Here is a 14,288-nt window from a genome sequence, read left to right on the forward strand (position 1 = left end):
TGCCTTAACCTTGAATGAACACTTGATGCATATAATCACAGCAGTATGATGATTCTGTGTGTTTTGATTGATTGAGACTTTTATTAGTAGGTTGCACAGTGAAGTGCATATTCCGTACAATTGACCACTAAATGGTAACACCCGAATAAGTTTTTCAACTTGTACATACTATCAGATATATACTATCATCATAATACAGTCATCATACAAGATAATCACATTGAATTATTTACATTATTTATAATCCAGGGTGTGGAGGGGGGCGCCGGATGTAAGTGTCAAAAAGACAGCCAAAAGAGTTTGATATGAGAATAAATCTAAAGTTAAAATATAGGGTAGAAATGCATCAATTTGCAGGAAATGTAGTCTTGACTTTCAACATTTTCTTTTAAGGCTTGCATGTCTACATTAAAACATTCTTCTTCATACTGCATTAATATATGCTACTTTTAAACTTTCATGCAGAGAAGGAAATCACAACTAAAAAAATCACTAATTTTTTCATACGGTGTTGATCTGGAAATTTTTGCCTCTGCATTTTGATGATGTGGACGTGTGGCACCGAACGGAGATAAGCGTCTCGACAGACGTTATAATATTTGAACAATGATGACGAAAACTGTTTTCTCTGTCGTGTCGGTGTGTCGAAAATTGTTATGCGCTTATTTTTTTATTTGATTTTGTGCGTGGCATATAATTGCTATGCGCAGAGGACGTTTAAACAGTGCGCAATTGCACAAGCGCGCACCTTAGAGAGAACGTTGGTCACACAGCTGCGCTAGCATCACAGCTAACGTTAGCCATGCTGCTACCTCTCTGCTCGGGGAGGGCTTATACGTATGTGACGTATGACGTGACAGTATGTGACGTGTGTAAGAAGGTGCGCTTGCTGTCTGTAAGAATGAGACACAGGAAAGAGTGAGAAGAGCCTGTCGTGTAATGCCAGCAGCTAAAAGCAACTGCGTGAGAATCCACAGACCTGTGGATGTGTTGAAGGTGTGCTGGAAAATGCGGAACGGAAATTATAGGGCGCAGCAGAAAACTGGAATGTACTATTTAAATAGGTGCGTTGGAAAACACGGAGCAGAGTTTTTTTTAACTGGATCTGGATCGGCATTTTCCCATGCCTTGCCGATACGCATTTCTTTGCAAATATCGGCGGCCGATCCGATCCAAATATCGGATCGGGACATCCCTACTTAAGAGTGCCCCAACTTAAAAGTGTTTTGAAATAAGAACTGTTTCTCAACTAAAAAAATGTGAGTTTCAAACATCCCCACCATTAGTTAGCGTAGCAAGTGTCACAGTGAACCTTGTAGGACACACAAACATCCGCTCTTACTCGCTAGCTATAGCTAGAGAGGGACATAACTTTGTTTTTCCAACCATGGGAAAAAAGAAAGCGAGAGTGAAGGACAGCGCTGAGAAGAAAAAGTGGATGATATTCATTGAATTGAAAAAATAAATCATCAAAAACATGATTGAGCATGTTGTTGGCGAAGCAATGGCAAAGCATATCACTGCTATAGTCTAAACCAGTGTTTTTCAACCTTTTTGGAGCCAAGGCACATTTTTGTCATAAAAAAAATACAGAGGCACACCACCAGCTGAAAATGTTAAAAAATTAAACTCCACCAGGTTGTCGTGCCTTATTTTGAGTTTGTTGTTGTTTGTTTGTAGTGCTTTAGTTCCTGTCTAAGGGCAGCATGGTGGAAGAGGGGTTAGTGCATCTGCCTCACAATACGAAGGTCCTGAGTAGTCTTGGGTTCAATCCCGGGCTCGGGATCTTTCTGTGTGGAGTTTGCATGTTCTCCCCGTGACTGCGTGGGTTCCCTCCGGGTACTCCGGCTTCCTCCCACCTCCAAAGACATGCACCTGGGGATAGGTTGATTGGCAACACTAAATTGGCCCTAGTGTGTGAATGTGAGTGTGAATGTTGTCTGTCTATCTGTGTTGGCCCTGCGATGAGGTGGCGACTTGCCCAGGGTGTACCCCGCCTTCCGCCCGATTGTAGCTGAAATAAGCTCCAGCGCCCCCCGTGATCCCAAAGGGAATAAGCGGTAGAAAATGGATGGATGGATGGATAGTTCCTGTCTTGCGCTGTTATTTTGGTGACCCTTCCTGTTTTGTTGGTGTTCTCCTGTAGCAGCTTCACGCCTTCCTTTGAGTGCTATTGCCCGCACCTGCTTTGTTTTCGCAATCAAGACTATTTAAGTTGTGCGTACGCCATCCTTCTTTGTGGGGACATTGTTGATTGTCATGTCATGTACGGATGTGCTTCGTGGACGCCGTCTTTGCTCCACACGGTGTAAGTTTTTGCTGTCATCCAGCATTCTGTTTTTGTTGACTTTGTAGCCAGTTCAGTTTTTCTTTTGTTTTACATAGCCATCCCTATGCTTCAGTGTCTTTTCCTAGCGGGACTTGCCTTTTGTTAATTTTTGGTTTAAGTGTTACATACCCTTTTACCTGCACGCTGTCTCCCGCTGTGCTCTGCATATTGGGATCACGACAAACCATCCTCGACGCGTTCCGACTTCTACAAAGCAATAAACTACCTGCTGCCACCTACTGATATGGAGTATTACATAGTTACCCTGCCAAGCTCTACACAGCACAGGCACTAGACAACGGCACATTATTGTGATTATTGATTTGCAAAAAATATTTTTTGGACCAATTAGGTAAAGTTGCATAATTTCCCACGGCACACCAGATGATATCTCACGGCACACTAGTGTGCCGCGGCACAGTGGTTGAAAATCACTGGTCTAAACCGTACTGAAGCAGAATAAGGCTGCTTCTACAGCAGTGTTTTTCAACCTTTTTTTGAGCCAAGTCACATTTTTTGCATTGAAAAAATCCTGAGGCACACCACAATCAGAAGTCATTAAAAGATGAAACTCAGTAGCCGATATTGACAATAAAAAGTCGTTCTCGCAATTGTTGGATATGAATTCAAACCATAACCAAGCATGCATCACCATAGCTCTTGTCTCAAAGTACCGTATTTTTCGGACTATAAGTCGCAGTTTTTTTCATAGTTTGGCCGGGGGTGCGACTTATACTCAGGAGCGACTCATGTGTGAAATTATTAACACATTACCGTAAAACATCAAATAATATTATTTAGGACGCTAATAAATAAACAAAGAGGAGGTGCAAACAAATAGTGTCTAAGGCAACCAAACGTAAACGAAAAAGGAAAGAGGGTAGAGAACGGAAACAGACTTTAACAGAGGAAAAAAAGCTACTAAACATAAATCAAGACATGACCCGGGCAACGGATCATGACAATACATGCATTATTATTATTATGTATTATCATTACATCACTGGTTAATTTGGTCTCCAAAAATAATGGCAATAATATCGTTTATCGGTAATAATTGGTTGGTCAATGTATCGTCGAGCAAAATTTGTTATCGGCCCCGGCCTACCATCAATAATATTAAATGTTGTAGACAGTTCCCACTAAACACTCCCGACATATCAGACCATGACATGACTTGTGCAACAATAAGATTGTGTTTCTACTGGCCACAAAGAAAAAAGCCTGTTCCAAAACTAGACATAGAAAAACTCTGAAGTAGCTGGATGTTTCCAGATAACCTCGCAGAACTGATTTGCTGGCCTTGAATCAGAAACCGACTTCGAAAACATACACAAAGCTAAATGTAATGGTATAAATGATGCCTCCAAGGAAACGCTTCCAAGGAACACTGAAACCATTCTGGAATAAATGTCACAGCAAACCAAACCAGCAATCTCTAACAAACACAAAATTAGAAAAGAAAATGGTTCGTCATCTATGCAAAATAAGATAGCTAAAGCTGAATCCAAGAAGCTTGTGAAAAAGTTCAACAACTTTGCACCACATAAAATGTATAATGAGGCATTGAAAAGTCGATCTAGTACAGAGGTCGGCAACCCAAAATGTTGAAAGAGCCATATTGTACCAAAAATACAAAAACAAATCTGTCTGGAGCCGCAAAAAATTAAAAGCCATATTACATACAGATAGTGTGTCATGAGATATAAATTTAATTAAGATGACTTAAAGGAAACTAAATGACCTCAAATATACCTACAGCTGAGGCATAATGATGCAATATGTACATATAGCTAGTCTAAAAAGCATGTTAGCATCGATTAGCTTGCAGTCATGCAGTGACCAAATATGTCTGATTAGCACGCTATACAAGTCAATAACATCAACAAAACTCACCTTTGTGCATTCACGTTAAAAGTCTGGTGGACAAAATGAGACAGAAAAAGAAGTGGCATAAAACACGTCCTAGAAAGTCGGAGAAAGTTATACATGTAAACAAACTACGGTGAGTTCAAGGACCGCCAAAACTAGTAGGAAAAAACGGTGCCCGCCAAATACTCGAATCAGTGAAGCATGTTTAATATAAACAGTGTGCTTTATAACAATTAGGGAGGTTTGTGTCATGTTTGCCCTCCTACAGAAACCATATTAAAACAAAAAAATATATTTTTTTCCCCTCATCTTTTTCCATTTTTCATACATTTTTGAAAAAGCTCCAGAGAGCCACTAGGGCGGCGCTAAAGAGCCACATGCGGCTCTAGAGCCGGGGGTTGCCGACCCCTGATCTAGTAGTACGCCAAAGAATCACTTAATTAAATATTCAAACACGGTGTTACTGTTCAAACTATGTGTCATGTTACAGTGGCCAACAATAATAAAAATACTTCTTAAATAAAACCTATGCCTACTACGCTACTGTATTTTAATGTTGGTCATTATCGTGGTACTTGGAGAGCAGTTCCAGTCCCCCCACGTAAAACGAAGTCACGCACAGGCATCCTCCATGGAGGGATACACCCCTACCAGGAGGACCGTCATACTCCTTCGAGTGACCGCCGATGATGATAATGATGACTTGGAGAGCAATATTTTTTCTGAGGTGTTGCATGGTGAAAAAAGTTTGAGAACCTCTACAGAGAACAATGGCACTGGTTGTAATTTAAATGTAAACACAACATTCCATCCATCCATCCATTTACTACCGCTTATTCCCTTCGGGGTCGCGGGGGGCGCCGGAGCCTATCTCAGCTACAATCGGGCTATGCTGTTAAATTAAACTTAGCCTTTTGCACCAAGAAACAAACTTCTGGCACGTAGATAACGTGCAGGAGTTTTGTGTGTATTTTAGCGGGGAGGGTTCCGGGGTCAGGAGGGTTAAATTCCAGTGCGTATGCGTGGGAGGCAGGGGGTAGTCATCACAAGGGGGGATAAAGCAGTGGCAGACACTTGTGTGGGTGCTTTCTGCTGTACATCTACTTAGTTGAATTAAGGTGGGGCAGGAAGTTTCTGTAAACACAACTCAAAGGCAGGAAACAACAACAAATGAGGAGTATTTATCGACAAAAAAAGACTGTCTTGATATACGTCCACCATAAATGTCTCATTCAGTATCTAAGGACAGGATATGTGAGGATTTTGGGAACAGTAAATCCCTCCAAGTTTCCCCTTTGTTTCATTTGTTATGGGCCGCCCCATTGTTAATAAGCCTCCCCCCCGCCCCCAGCCCACCACTTCTCCTGTCCCACTTGAAGACCAGAAAGGAGGGAGGAGCTCCCCCACTTCCGACCAATAGGAAGCCGTATCCAGGCCCCAGCTGAGGGAGAACAGACCAATTGACGGCGAAATATTTTAACTGTTATATCCTCACTATTACAATCAAGTGTGAGCAACCATCATTTCAAAGAGACACTTCAAGTATTGTTTACACCAGGTGTGAACCTATTATAATATAGCAGGACAGTCCATGGTGCGACCCTAAGGGCTATTTGCATCCCACAGCATTTTTTTTATTGGACCTCGGCATGTTCTGAAAGTACAATGAAACAAATTCAACAAAAAAGAACAAAAAGGTGTTTTGTAAAAGCTGACATTCAGGTTGTTGTATTATTTTCACAATATAACTTCTTAGCATATGTACCTCAGATTGGTTTTAGCTGGTTTTATATACAAACTTTGCAGCCTGCAGCCAATTTCTATTAACAATATTGAACAATAAAAAATACAGCAGAAATGAAAATAATGTAACAACAAAGGGTAGAAATGTTGCTACTACAGTTTTTTTCCATTTGCTTACACACAATTGTACTAACTGTGTGTCTTTTTTCAAAATATATACACACTTTCCAAACACCACATACAATTTTCTTAATTCCTAGATCATTTGCAAAATGACACACTTTTGGTCAAAACATATAACATATATTCATCAAAATAAAGCAAGCATTTGTAACAATGTCACTCACACAGACTTTAAATGATAAGACACTATTGGAGTGAGTTACCCAGAACCCATTTGTAAAAATCCCTATTTTACTATAAGAAATCACATGTTTGGGGCATTTTGCCCGACCTTTTTAGCATATGTGATGAATGATTACTGTAACTTGACTAAATATATTGGCAAATCCATAGCAATCGTCATTGTTTATTTTGAAGTGGGCCTATACGTAAGGACCTAAGAGAAAGTAAAAATATCCTGTAATCTTTTCAAGAAGTGCTCAACAATGATGCTGCAAACTGAAATTATGTATTTTTACCACAGTCAGGTAAAGTAACATATCACAGTAGTCAACAATGACATGCTTTACAAATTAAAATCTGAGACACATAAAAAGATTCGAAAAAAAATCTGGAGATATATAAAAATGACAGCATAGAGTATAGGCGACATGTGCAGACTTAGGCAACATCAACTCTATGAAAGAACATACTCAAAAGCCTTAGTTACTGATTCTAATCATCACCTGCCCGTCTAGCTGGATCAGGCCATAGTATCTCATCCACATCACATGTGCAAGATGGGAAGGTGTGTGTAAAGCATTGTGTAATATTTTGCAAAAACTGTGAAGCATAGTCTATGCCTAATATTAGGCAAATCTGCACAGTGGTTTTGCTTACTGTGTGTACACTTTGTTAACTGTGTGAAAATGTTAAATTTAGTGTGTAAGCAATTGGAAAAAACTGTAATATGACTAATATTATGCTTTGTTACTTATATTACAAAGCTTTAAATATACTGTATTTATGTATGTTTGTTTGTGCATCCCTGTAACATAGTCAATATTCTAATTTAAACCACCAGATGTGTTCCACGGCAAAAAAAGGGGAAAGAGTACAAGCAACATGTTTCCTGTCAGTCTTTTCCTCTTCCAGGCAGTCAACATTTCCTGCGTTTACTATGTTGAGCATTCCTAAATATTGACTCACTCCTTCAACAAAAAGTTAGTAAGACTTGACTTTTTTTTTTTACATTTCAATAACGTGGCGTGTCAATTCAAAGAAAAGGCGTTTTGTGGTCCATTTTTTGTTTTAAAGATACAAAGTGCATCAGCAACATGTGCACTATATTGCACTGATTTCTGTTTTATTCATGGTAAATGTGCACATTACTATGTCAAGTAATGGATAGTTCTATTGCAGGGGTGACGAACTTGTTTTTATTGTGGGCCACATAGCAATTATGGTGGCCCTCAGAGGGGCGCCTGTAATGTGAATATACATCAATATTTGCAAAGGCAACTCTCTTTGATTATTATGCCTTACAAACAGATCGATGGATAACTTGCGTTGAAATAGTAAGTCAAGGAGACATGCAGATATTTATGTATTTATTTTTGAGAACCAAAAATGCTTGAAACATCTTGTTGCATGATCAGTTATATTAAAGTGTAAAAATTATGCAACTGCATGCAGAACAAATACATTTAGCCAGAAAGTGCTTTATTATTTCCGGCCTTTCACAGGCTACATAAAATAATGTGGCGGACCACATAAACGATGTGGCGGGGGCCATTTTAATTGATGTGGCGATCTAGAGGCCTTGAGTATGATTCTTGTGTTTTATTGACGTTGTATAAAAAAATTCTTAAATTTTTTTTTTATTAAAAAAATCAAACAATGTAGCTCTGTGCAATTCACGCCAAGCTAAATGCAATCAATATTTTATTATAACATTATTTTCAGATTAATTTAGTATTTGTATTTATTTATAGTTAATTTCAATGTTTACGTGTTTGACACATTTTAATAAGAACATTAACGTTTTTTTACTCTACTTGATACAATTTTTATATTGAAATATTGTTAATATGCCTACTATTTTATATTCTTCTTTTTTAATCCACACAATGTATTTATTTATGTGTACTTTATACATTATTTTGTGGTATTTTTACTACAATCCAATAGTGTTTTATAATTTTATTTTATATTCTATTATTATGCTATTGTATGGTTATTATTTAGTTACTTAATTTGTGCCACACCTATCCGCATTTCTTTGTATAGTATTTAACTGCATATGTGATTTATTATTATTTTCTATTATATGATGATTATCATTAGTTTAATATGCTGTTTTGCTGTAGTTTAATACAGAATGACGTCATTATAGGCGCTTACGTCACAGGCAACTCTTAAACTATGTGGTACTCGTTATGATGCTAAAGTATGCATTACACATGGTTTATAGAAACTTTGATATGGAAAGAGTGAGTTAAAAAGCAAAGTTTTAAAGACAATCATCGTTTGGTAGTGAAGAGGTTAACAAACGGTTACTTCAACCTGTTGCGATGCAGCACGGGCGAAGTCATTTCAGTGAATAATAACAAAAAAAACGACGACCACACTTACCAAAAGCTGCCACCAGAAGAGCCAGGCGATAAAAGTTCATTATTTAAACCCGCTTTGACGGTCAGGAGCAGTTAGTTGGCATATTTTCCCTCCTCTTTGTCGGTAGACTTGAGTGAAGGAGGACTCCCGAGCTAAGTAACCAACTAACGGGACTGTACCACTTTACACAGGGGAGGGGAGTCCATTATTCTTTCAGAATAATACCACCACAATGGTTAAAAAAAAAAAAAAAAAAAAAAAAGCTAATCTTTTTGACTCGTTTCTTCGGTTAGGTCCTTTAATAGTGAAAAGTAAGTACGTTGTCTAAAATAATTTAGACTGTTTAAAAATGCATTGTGTCTGTACTCTGTCGCTTCAATACTGATGAGCAGTTTGTCCACACCTGCTACCTCAAAATTAAGGATTAACTATAACTCCATAGTGTTTTTAATACACTTTTTTTATTAGGGGTGTAAATCTTTGAGTACCAAACGATTCGATCCGCCCCTATTCCTATTCCTGGGGTGACGATTGAATTCAGAACAGATTAGGGTTGTACGGTATAGTACCGCGATACTAATTAATCATATTCTGTACTATACCGCCTTTGAAAAGTACCGGTCCGCAATGTAAACAAACGCCATTGGTGGATCTACACCTGACATCCACTGTAATGATATTTAAACTGTACAGGAGCGTATCTAGACGATACTACTATGATTACGTCAATATTTTTTGGCATCAAAACATCTTCTTTCGTTTAAAAAAAAGTTATATTATGTTTATAAACTCAGGAAATATGTCCCTGGACACATGAGGACTTTGAATATGACCAATGTATGATCCTGTAACGACTTGGTATCGGATTGATACCCAAATTTGTGGTATCGTACAAAACTAATGTAAAGTATCAAACAACAGAAGAATAATTGATTATTACATTTTAACAGCAGTGTAGATAGAACATGTTAAAAGAGAAAGTAAGCAGATATTAACAGTAAATGAACAAGTAGATTAATAATTCATTTTCTACCACTTGTCCTTAATAATTTTGACAAAATAGCAGAATGGAAAATGACACAATATGTTACTGCATATGTCAGCAGCTAAATTAGGAGCCTTTGTTTGCTTACTTACTAATAAAAGACAAGTTGTCTCGTATGTTCACTATTTTATTTAAGGACAAAATTGCAAATAGGAACATATGTTTAATGTACCGTAAGATTTTTTTGGTAAAATAAAGCCAATAATGACATTTTTTGTGGTCCCTTTTATTTAGAAAAGTACTGAAAAGTACTGAAAAGTACCAAAAAACTTTTGGTACCGGTACCGGTACCAAAATATTGGTTACAAGAGAACACTAATACACACACACCGAGCAATGTAAATCGGCGCCTATGCTTGTGTCGGTACTCTGTAGCTTTAATACTAATGAGCTGTTTGTCCACACCTGCTACCTCAAAATTAAGGATTAACTATAATTCCATAGTGTTTTTAATACACTTTTTTATTAGAGGTGTAAATCTTTGGGCACCCAATTCCGATTCCTGGGGTGATGATTGAATTCAGAACAGATTAGGGTTGTACGGTATACCGGTATTAGTATAGTACCGCGATACTAATTAATCATATTCGGTACTATACCGCCTCTGAAAAGTGCCGGTCCGCAATGTAAACAAACACCATTGGTGGATGTACACCTGCCATCCACTGTAATGATGAGGAGGAAGACGGCACAGACAGGAGGGACGTCGTTTAACTCTTATGTTTAATTATTATATACACACAATATATATTAATCAGAAATAAAGTGTACGAACTAATCCAAATAGGTGTGTGGTATGCGACTATGTGTGGGGATTAACTGTAGTGTGTTACCCGTAGTGTTGAGCGAGAGGCGGAAGTCCAAGAGGGGCAGGGCTGGCTCGGAGGTCCGTGAGCAGACGTGAGATCGAGGGTAGGAGAGAGGCGTCAAAGTCAAAGTCGGGAGGTCGAGATCCAAGATGCAGCCAGGGAACCAAAGGGAACGCGGGGAGAAGAAACGCACAGCTTGTGACGTGGGAACGAAGGCAGGCTGCAGGGAGGCGACAAGGAGGACAAGAGACAAATGAACACGACAGCGGAGAAACACAGAGAGTGAAAGAGTACGCATTCGTTCTGGCCCGGGATAGCAGGTTGTGTCGGCTTATGAAGGCAGGTCTCATCATCGGCTTCAGGTGTGTTGATTGCCGGCGATTGATTGCAGCTGCTTGCTGCAGCCGGATTGGCACACACAACACAACGCACACATGAATGTGCACTGACGTGCACCCAGGTCATGACATACAGGAGCGTATCTAGTCGATAGTACTATGATTACGTCAATATTTTTTGGCATCACATCTTCTTTCGTTTTAAAAAAATGTATATTATGTTTATAAACTCAGGAAATATGTCCCTGAACACATGAGGACTTTGAATATGACCAATGTATGAGCCTGTAACTACTTTGTGGTATTATCCAAAACTAATGTAAAGTATCAAACAACAGAAGAATAAGTGATTATTACATTTGAACAGAAGTGTAGATAGAACATGTTAAAAGAGAAAGTAAGCAGATATTAACAGTAAATGAACAAGTAGATTAATAATTCATTTTCTACCACTTGTACTTAATAATTTTTACAAAATAATAGAATAAAAAATGACACAATATGTTGCGGCGTATGTCAGCAGCTAAATTAGGAGCCTTTGTTTGCTTACTTACTGATAAAAGACAAGTTGTCTTGTATGTTCACTATTTTATTTAAGGATAAACTTGCAATAATAAACATATGTTTAATGTACACTAAGATTTTAGTTAAAATAAAGCCAATAATGCAATTTTTTATGGTCCCCTTTATTTAGAAAAGTAGCGAAAAATATTGAAAAGTAGCAAAATAATTTTGGTACCAAAATATTGGTATCGGGACAACACTAGAACAGATTCTCGATTCAATTCTCACAATGTATTATTTCACGGGTTCTTAACCTTTGTGACTTCGGGGCCCAACTTTTCCTCTACAGCGGACCCATAGGCGCCGATCCCGTTGGTGCTTCGGGGCCTGAGCACCCACGGACAATGCCGAGCACCCACGTAGGATTGATGGCAAATTCTTTCTCACCACCAAGCAAAAACCGCGCATGCTCAGAAAAGAAGCGTCAGATTTACCGCCCATCCGAGCACCCACTGGCAGAAATGTAGATCGGCGCCTATGCCACTCAAATATTAACACTGAATTAATAATCTTACTCTTGATTTTTTGTATTCAATTATTACGTTTAACCTACTTAGAGTTTAACAGGTTAATAACCTTGTCAAATAATATGTAAGCATGTGTTAATCACAAAGATTATTATTTATTTAACACATAAACATTAGGCTTAGGTCAAGCTGATAAGTACTAACCAAATACACTGCATAAGAAAGGACTTGTGAATAACTTAAGAAAAATACATTTACACATAATTATGCAGGGCTAAAATAAACTAATTTAATAATAATGAATATGTTTCTTAATTAAACTGTCAACAAAATTAAAGTGCAAATGAAAATACAGCTTCAACACTGTAGTCACAATTTTTGCGCTTAAGAAACTTTTCTACGACTTTAGCTCCAGACCTCTTCTGTTTGTTTGATATTGTCATTACTGCCACGAGTGGTGGAAATGTGTATTACAACTGAGTAACGCTGCAGCCCATACAGACCACAGCTGAGAAACAGATATTTTTTGTCGGGCCCCTAGGAGTTGCTCGCAGTGCAACAAAGCCCCATGGTTAAAAAGCACTCTATTATTTGGTATAATAGCTATAATGAAACTTTTTCAAAACAAGTTACAGGTAGGAAAAGCTCCTTCTGGTTGCATTGAGATGGCCGAGAAACGTCTTTTTAAAAATAGATTCTTGTTAAAAAAATGTTGTTGTTTTTTCAATCGATATTTAAAAATTAGAAAACAATTTAGAATCAGGATGAATAAGAATCGCGATTTGGATGTGAAATTTTTTTTTTGTACACCCTTACTTTTTACACTGTAAGTCTGCACAGAGTTGATAATTGATATCAGATATCACAAGCAACAACGTAACATTAAAGGGGAACTGCAATTTTTTGGAATTTTGCCAATCGTTCACAATCATTATGTGAGACATGACGACAAATGATAGATATAGATATACATTTTTATAATTTTTGCTATATATATATATATATATATATATATATATATATATATGTGTGTGTGTATGTATTTTTTTTATTTTTTTTTTTTTTTTTTTTTTTGCATTCTAAATATTAAGTAAATGCGATCAAAAGTTCACTTACAATGGCGCCCATGGGAGCCGTGCAATTCTGCTTATAAATCTTATAAAGTGTCCCAACTTGTCAGATTATATCCTCAGCCATCTACTTTTCAGGTGAGAGGCGTGATTTATGATCTACAATAAACTTACAGGGAGCAAGGAAGCGAGGAAGCCTGTACTTTTGCATAAAAAATGTAATTCTCAGGCTCTAAAACCGGGGTGTCAAACGTACGGCCCGCGAATAGGTTTTATCCGGCCCGCGGGATGAGTTTGCTAAGTATAAAATTTAGCAAAATATTAAATTTTTGAATTTAAGAAACTGCTGTTCTAAATGTGTCCACTAGATGTCGCAATAGCAATCCTTTGTCTCTTTGTAGATGATCCTACATATGTAAAAAAAATAAACCACATGATGTTAGTGCACCAGTCGAGGAAAATTAGCAAACTACATAAATAACATTGTGTAATTTGATATTATTTTTTAAAATCTGATTTAACCCCCAATTCCAACCCTTGATGCTGAGTGCCAAGCAGGAAGGTAACGGGTCCCATTTTTGTAGTCTTTGGTATAACTTGGCCGGGGTTTGAACTCACAACCTACTGATCTCAGGGCGGACACTCAAACCACAAGGCCACTGAGCAGAAATATCAACATGTCTTTATTTTTAAGTCATCGTGCCGTGATTTTACCAGTCCGGCCCACTTGGGAGTAGATTTTTCTCCATGTGGCCCCCCATCTAAAATGAGTTTTACACCCCTGCTCTAAAATGTACTTTACCTACGAACAAACTTCCAAAACGACATTTTCTTTCATATAATTTTCCAGTTAAAAAAGATCTGTGTACATGTGATTATTATAACTTTATTAAAAATGTATATTGCAGGTTTTTTCAAAGCATTGTCCAACACAGAATTTGTCAAGGCTGGCCATGATAAGTGACATAAGACATTGAAGCAATTCAAATAAATCATTGAAAACATTGTTTTAATTGAAGAAAGAAGAATTAGAGCAGTTGTGTTATAGCTTAGATTTCTTGTTGAATTTGAAAAAAATAGAGTGTATAAATCTGCATGGAACCAAATTTTCATAGTATAGCTGTACAGTAGTTGTTAAAACAGGCATGTTAAAAAAAAAAAAGATATATTAAAACAGAATTTAGTGACATTCTTTTATATATGTACTGTACTTTTATTTATCAACAATTAGGGCTGTAATGGTACATACGGTACAAGTTTAGAGCCCTATTTCCCCTTTTGCGCTTAAGTGTTTTATTATGGCTGGAGCCCCTAAAGCAGTGGTTCTTAACCTTGT

The 14,288-nt window shown here is 37.6% G+C and overlaps 1 protein-coding gene across 3 annotated transcripts in view; it reads right to left on the reverse strand.

Moving 5' to 3' along the window:
* Positions 1–8,829, reverse strand: part of ildr2 (immunoglobulin-like domain containing receptor 2) — a 37,673-nt gene extending 28,844 nt beyond the window's left edge. For all 3 annotated transcript variants that reach the window (XM_061971082.1, XM_061971083.1, XM_061971081.1), the window contains exon 1: positions 8,681–8,829. In XM_061971082.1, the coding sequence (XP_061827066.1) occupies positions 8,681–8,720 (40 nt within the window). In that variant the 5' untranslated portion in view covers positions 8,721–8,829. The remainder of the gene's footprint in view (positions 1–8,680) is intronic.
* Positions 8,830–14,288: the final 5,459 nt, after the last annotated feature.

Source organism: Nerophis lumbriciformis, linkage group LG13, assembly GCF_033978685.3.
Source record: "Nerophis lumbriciformis linkage group LG13, RoL_Nlum_v2.1, whole genome shotgun sequence".
Taxonomy (NCBI): Eukaryota; Metazoa; Chordata; class Actinopteri; order Syngnathiformes; family Syngnathidae; genus Nerophis; species Nerophis lumbriciformis.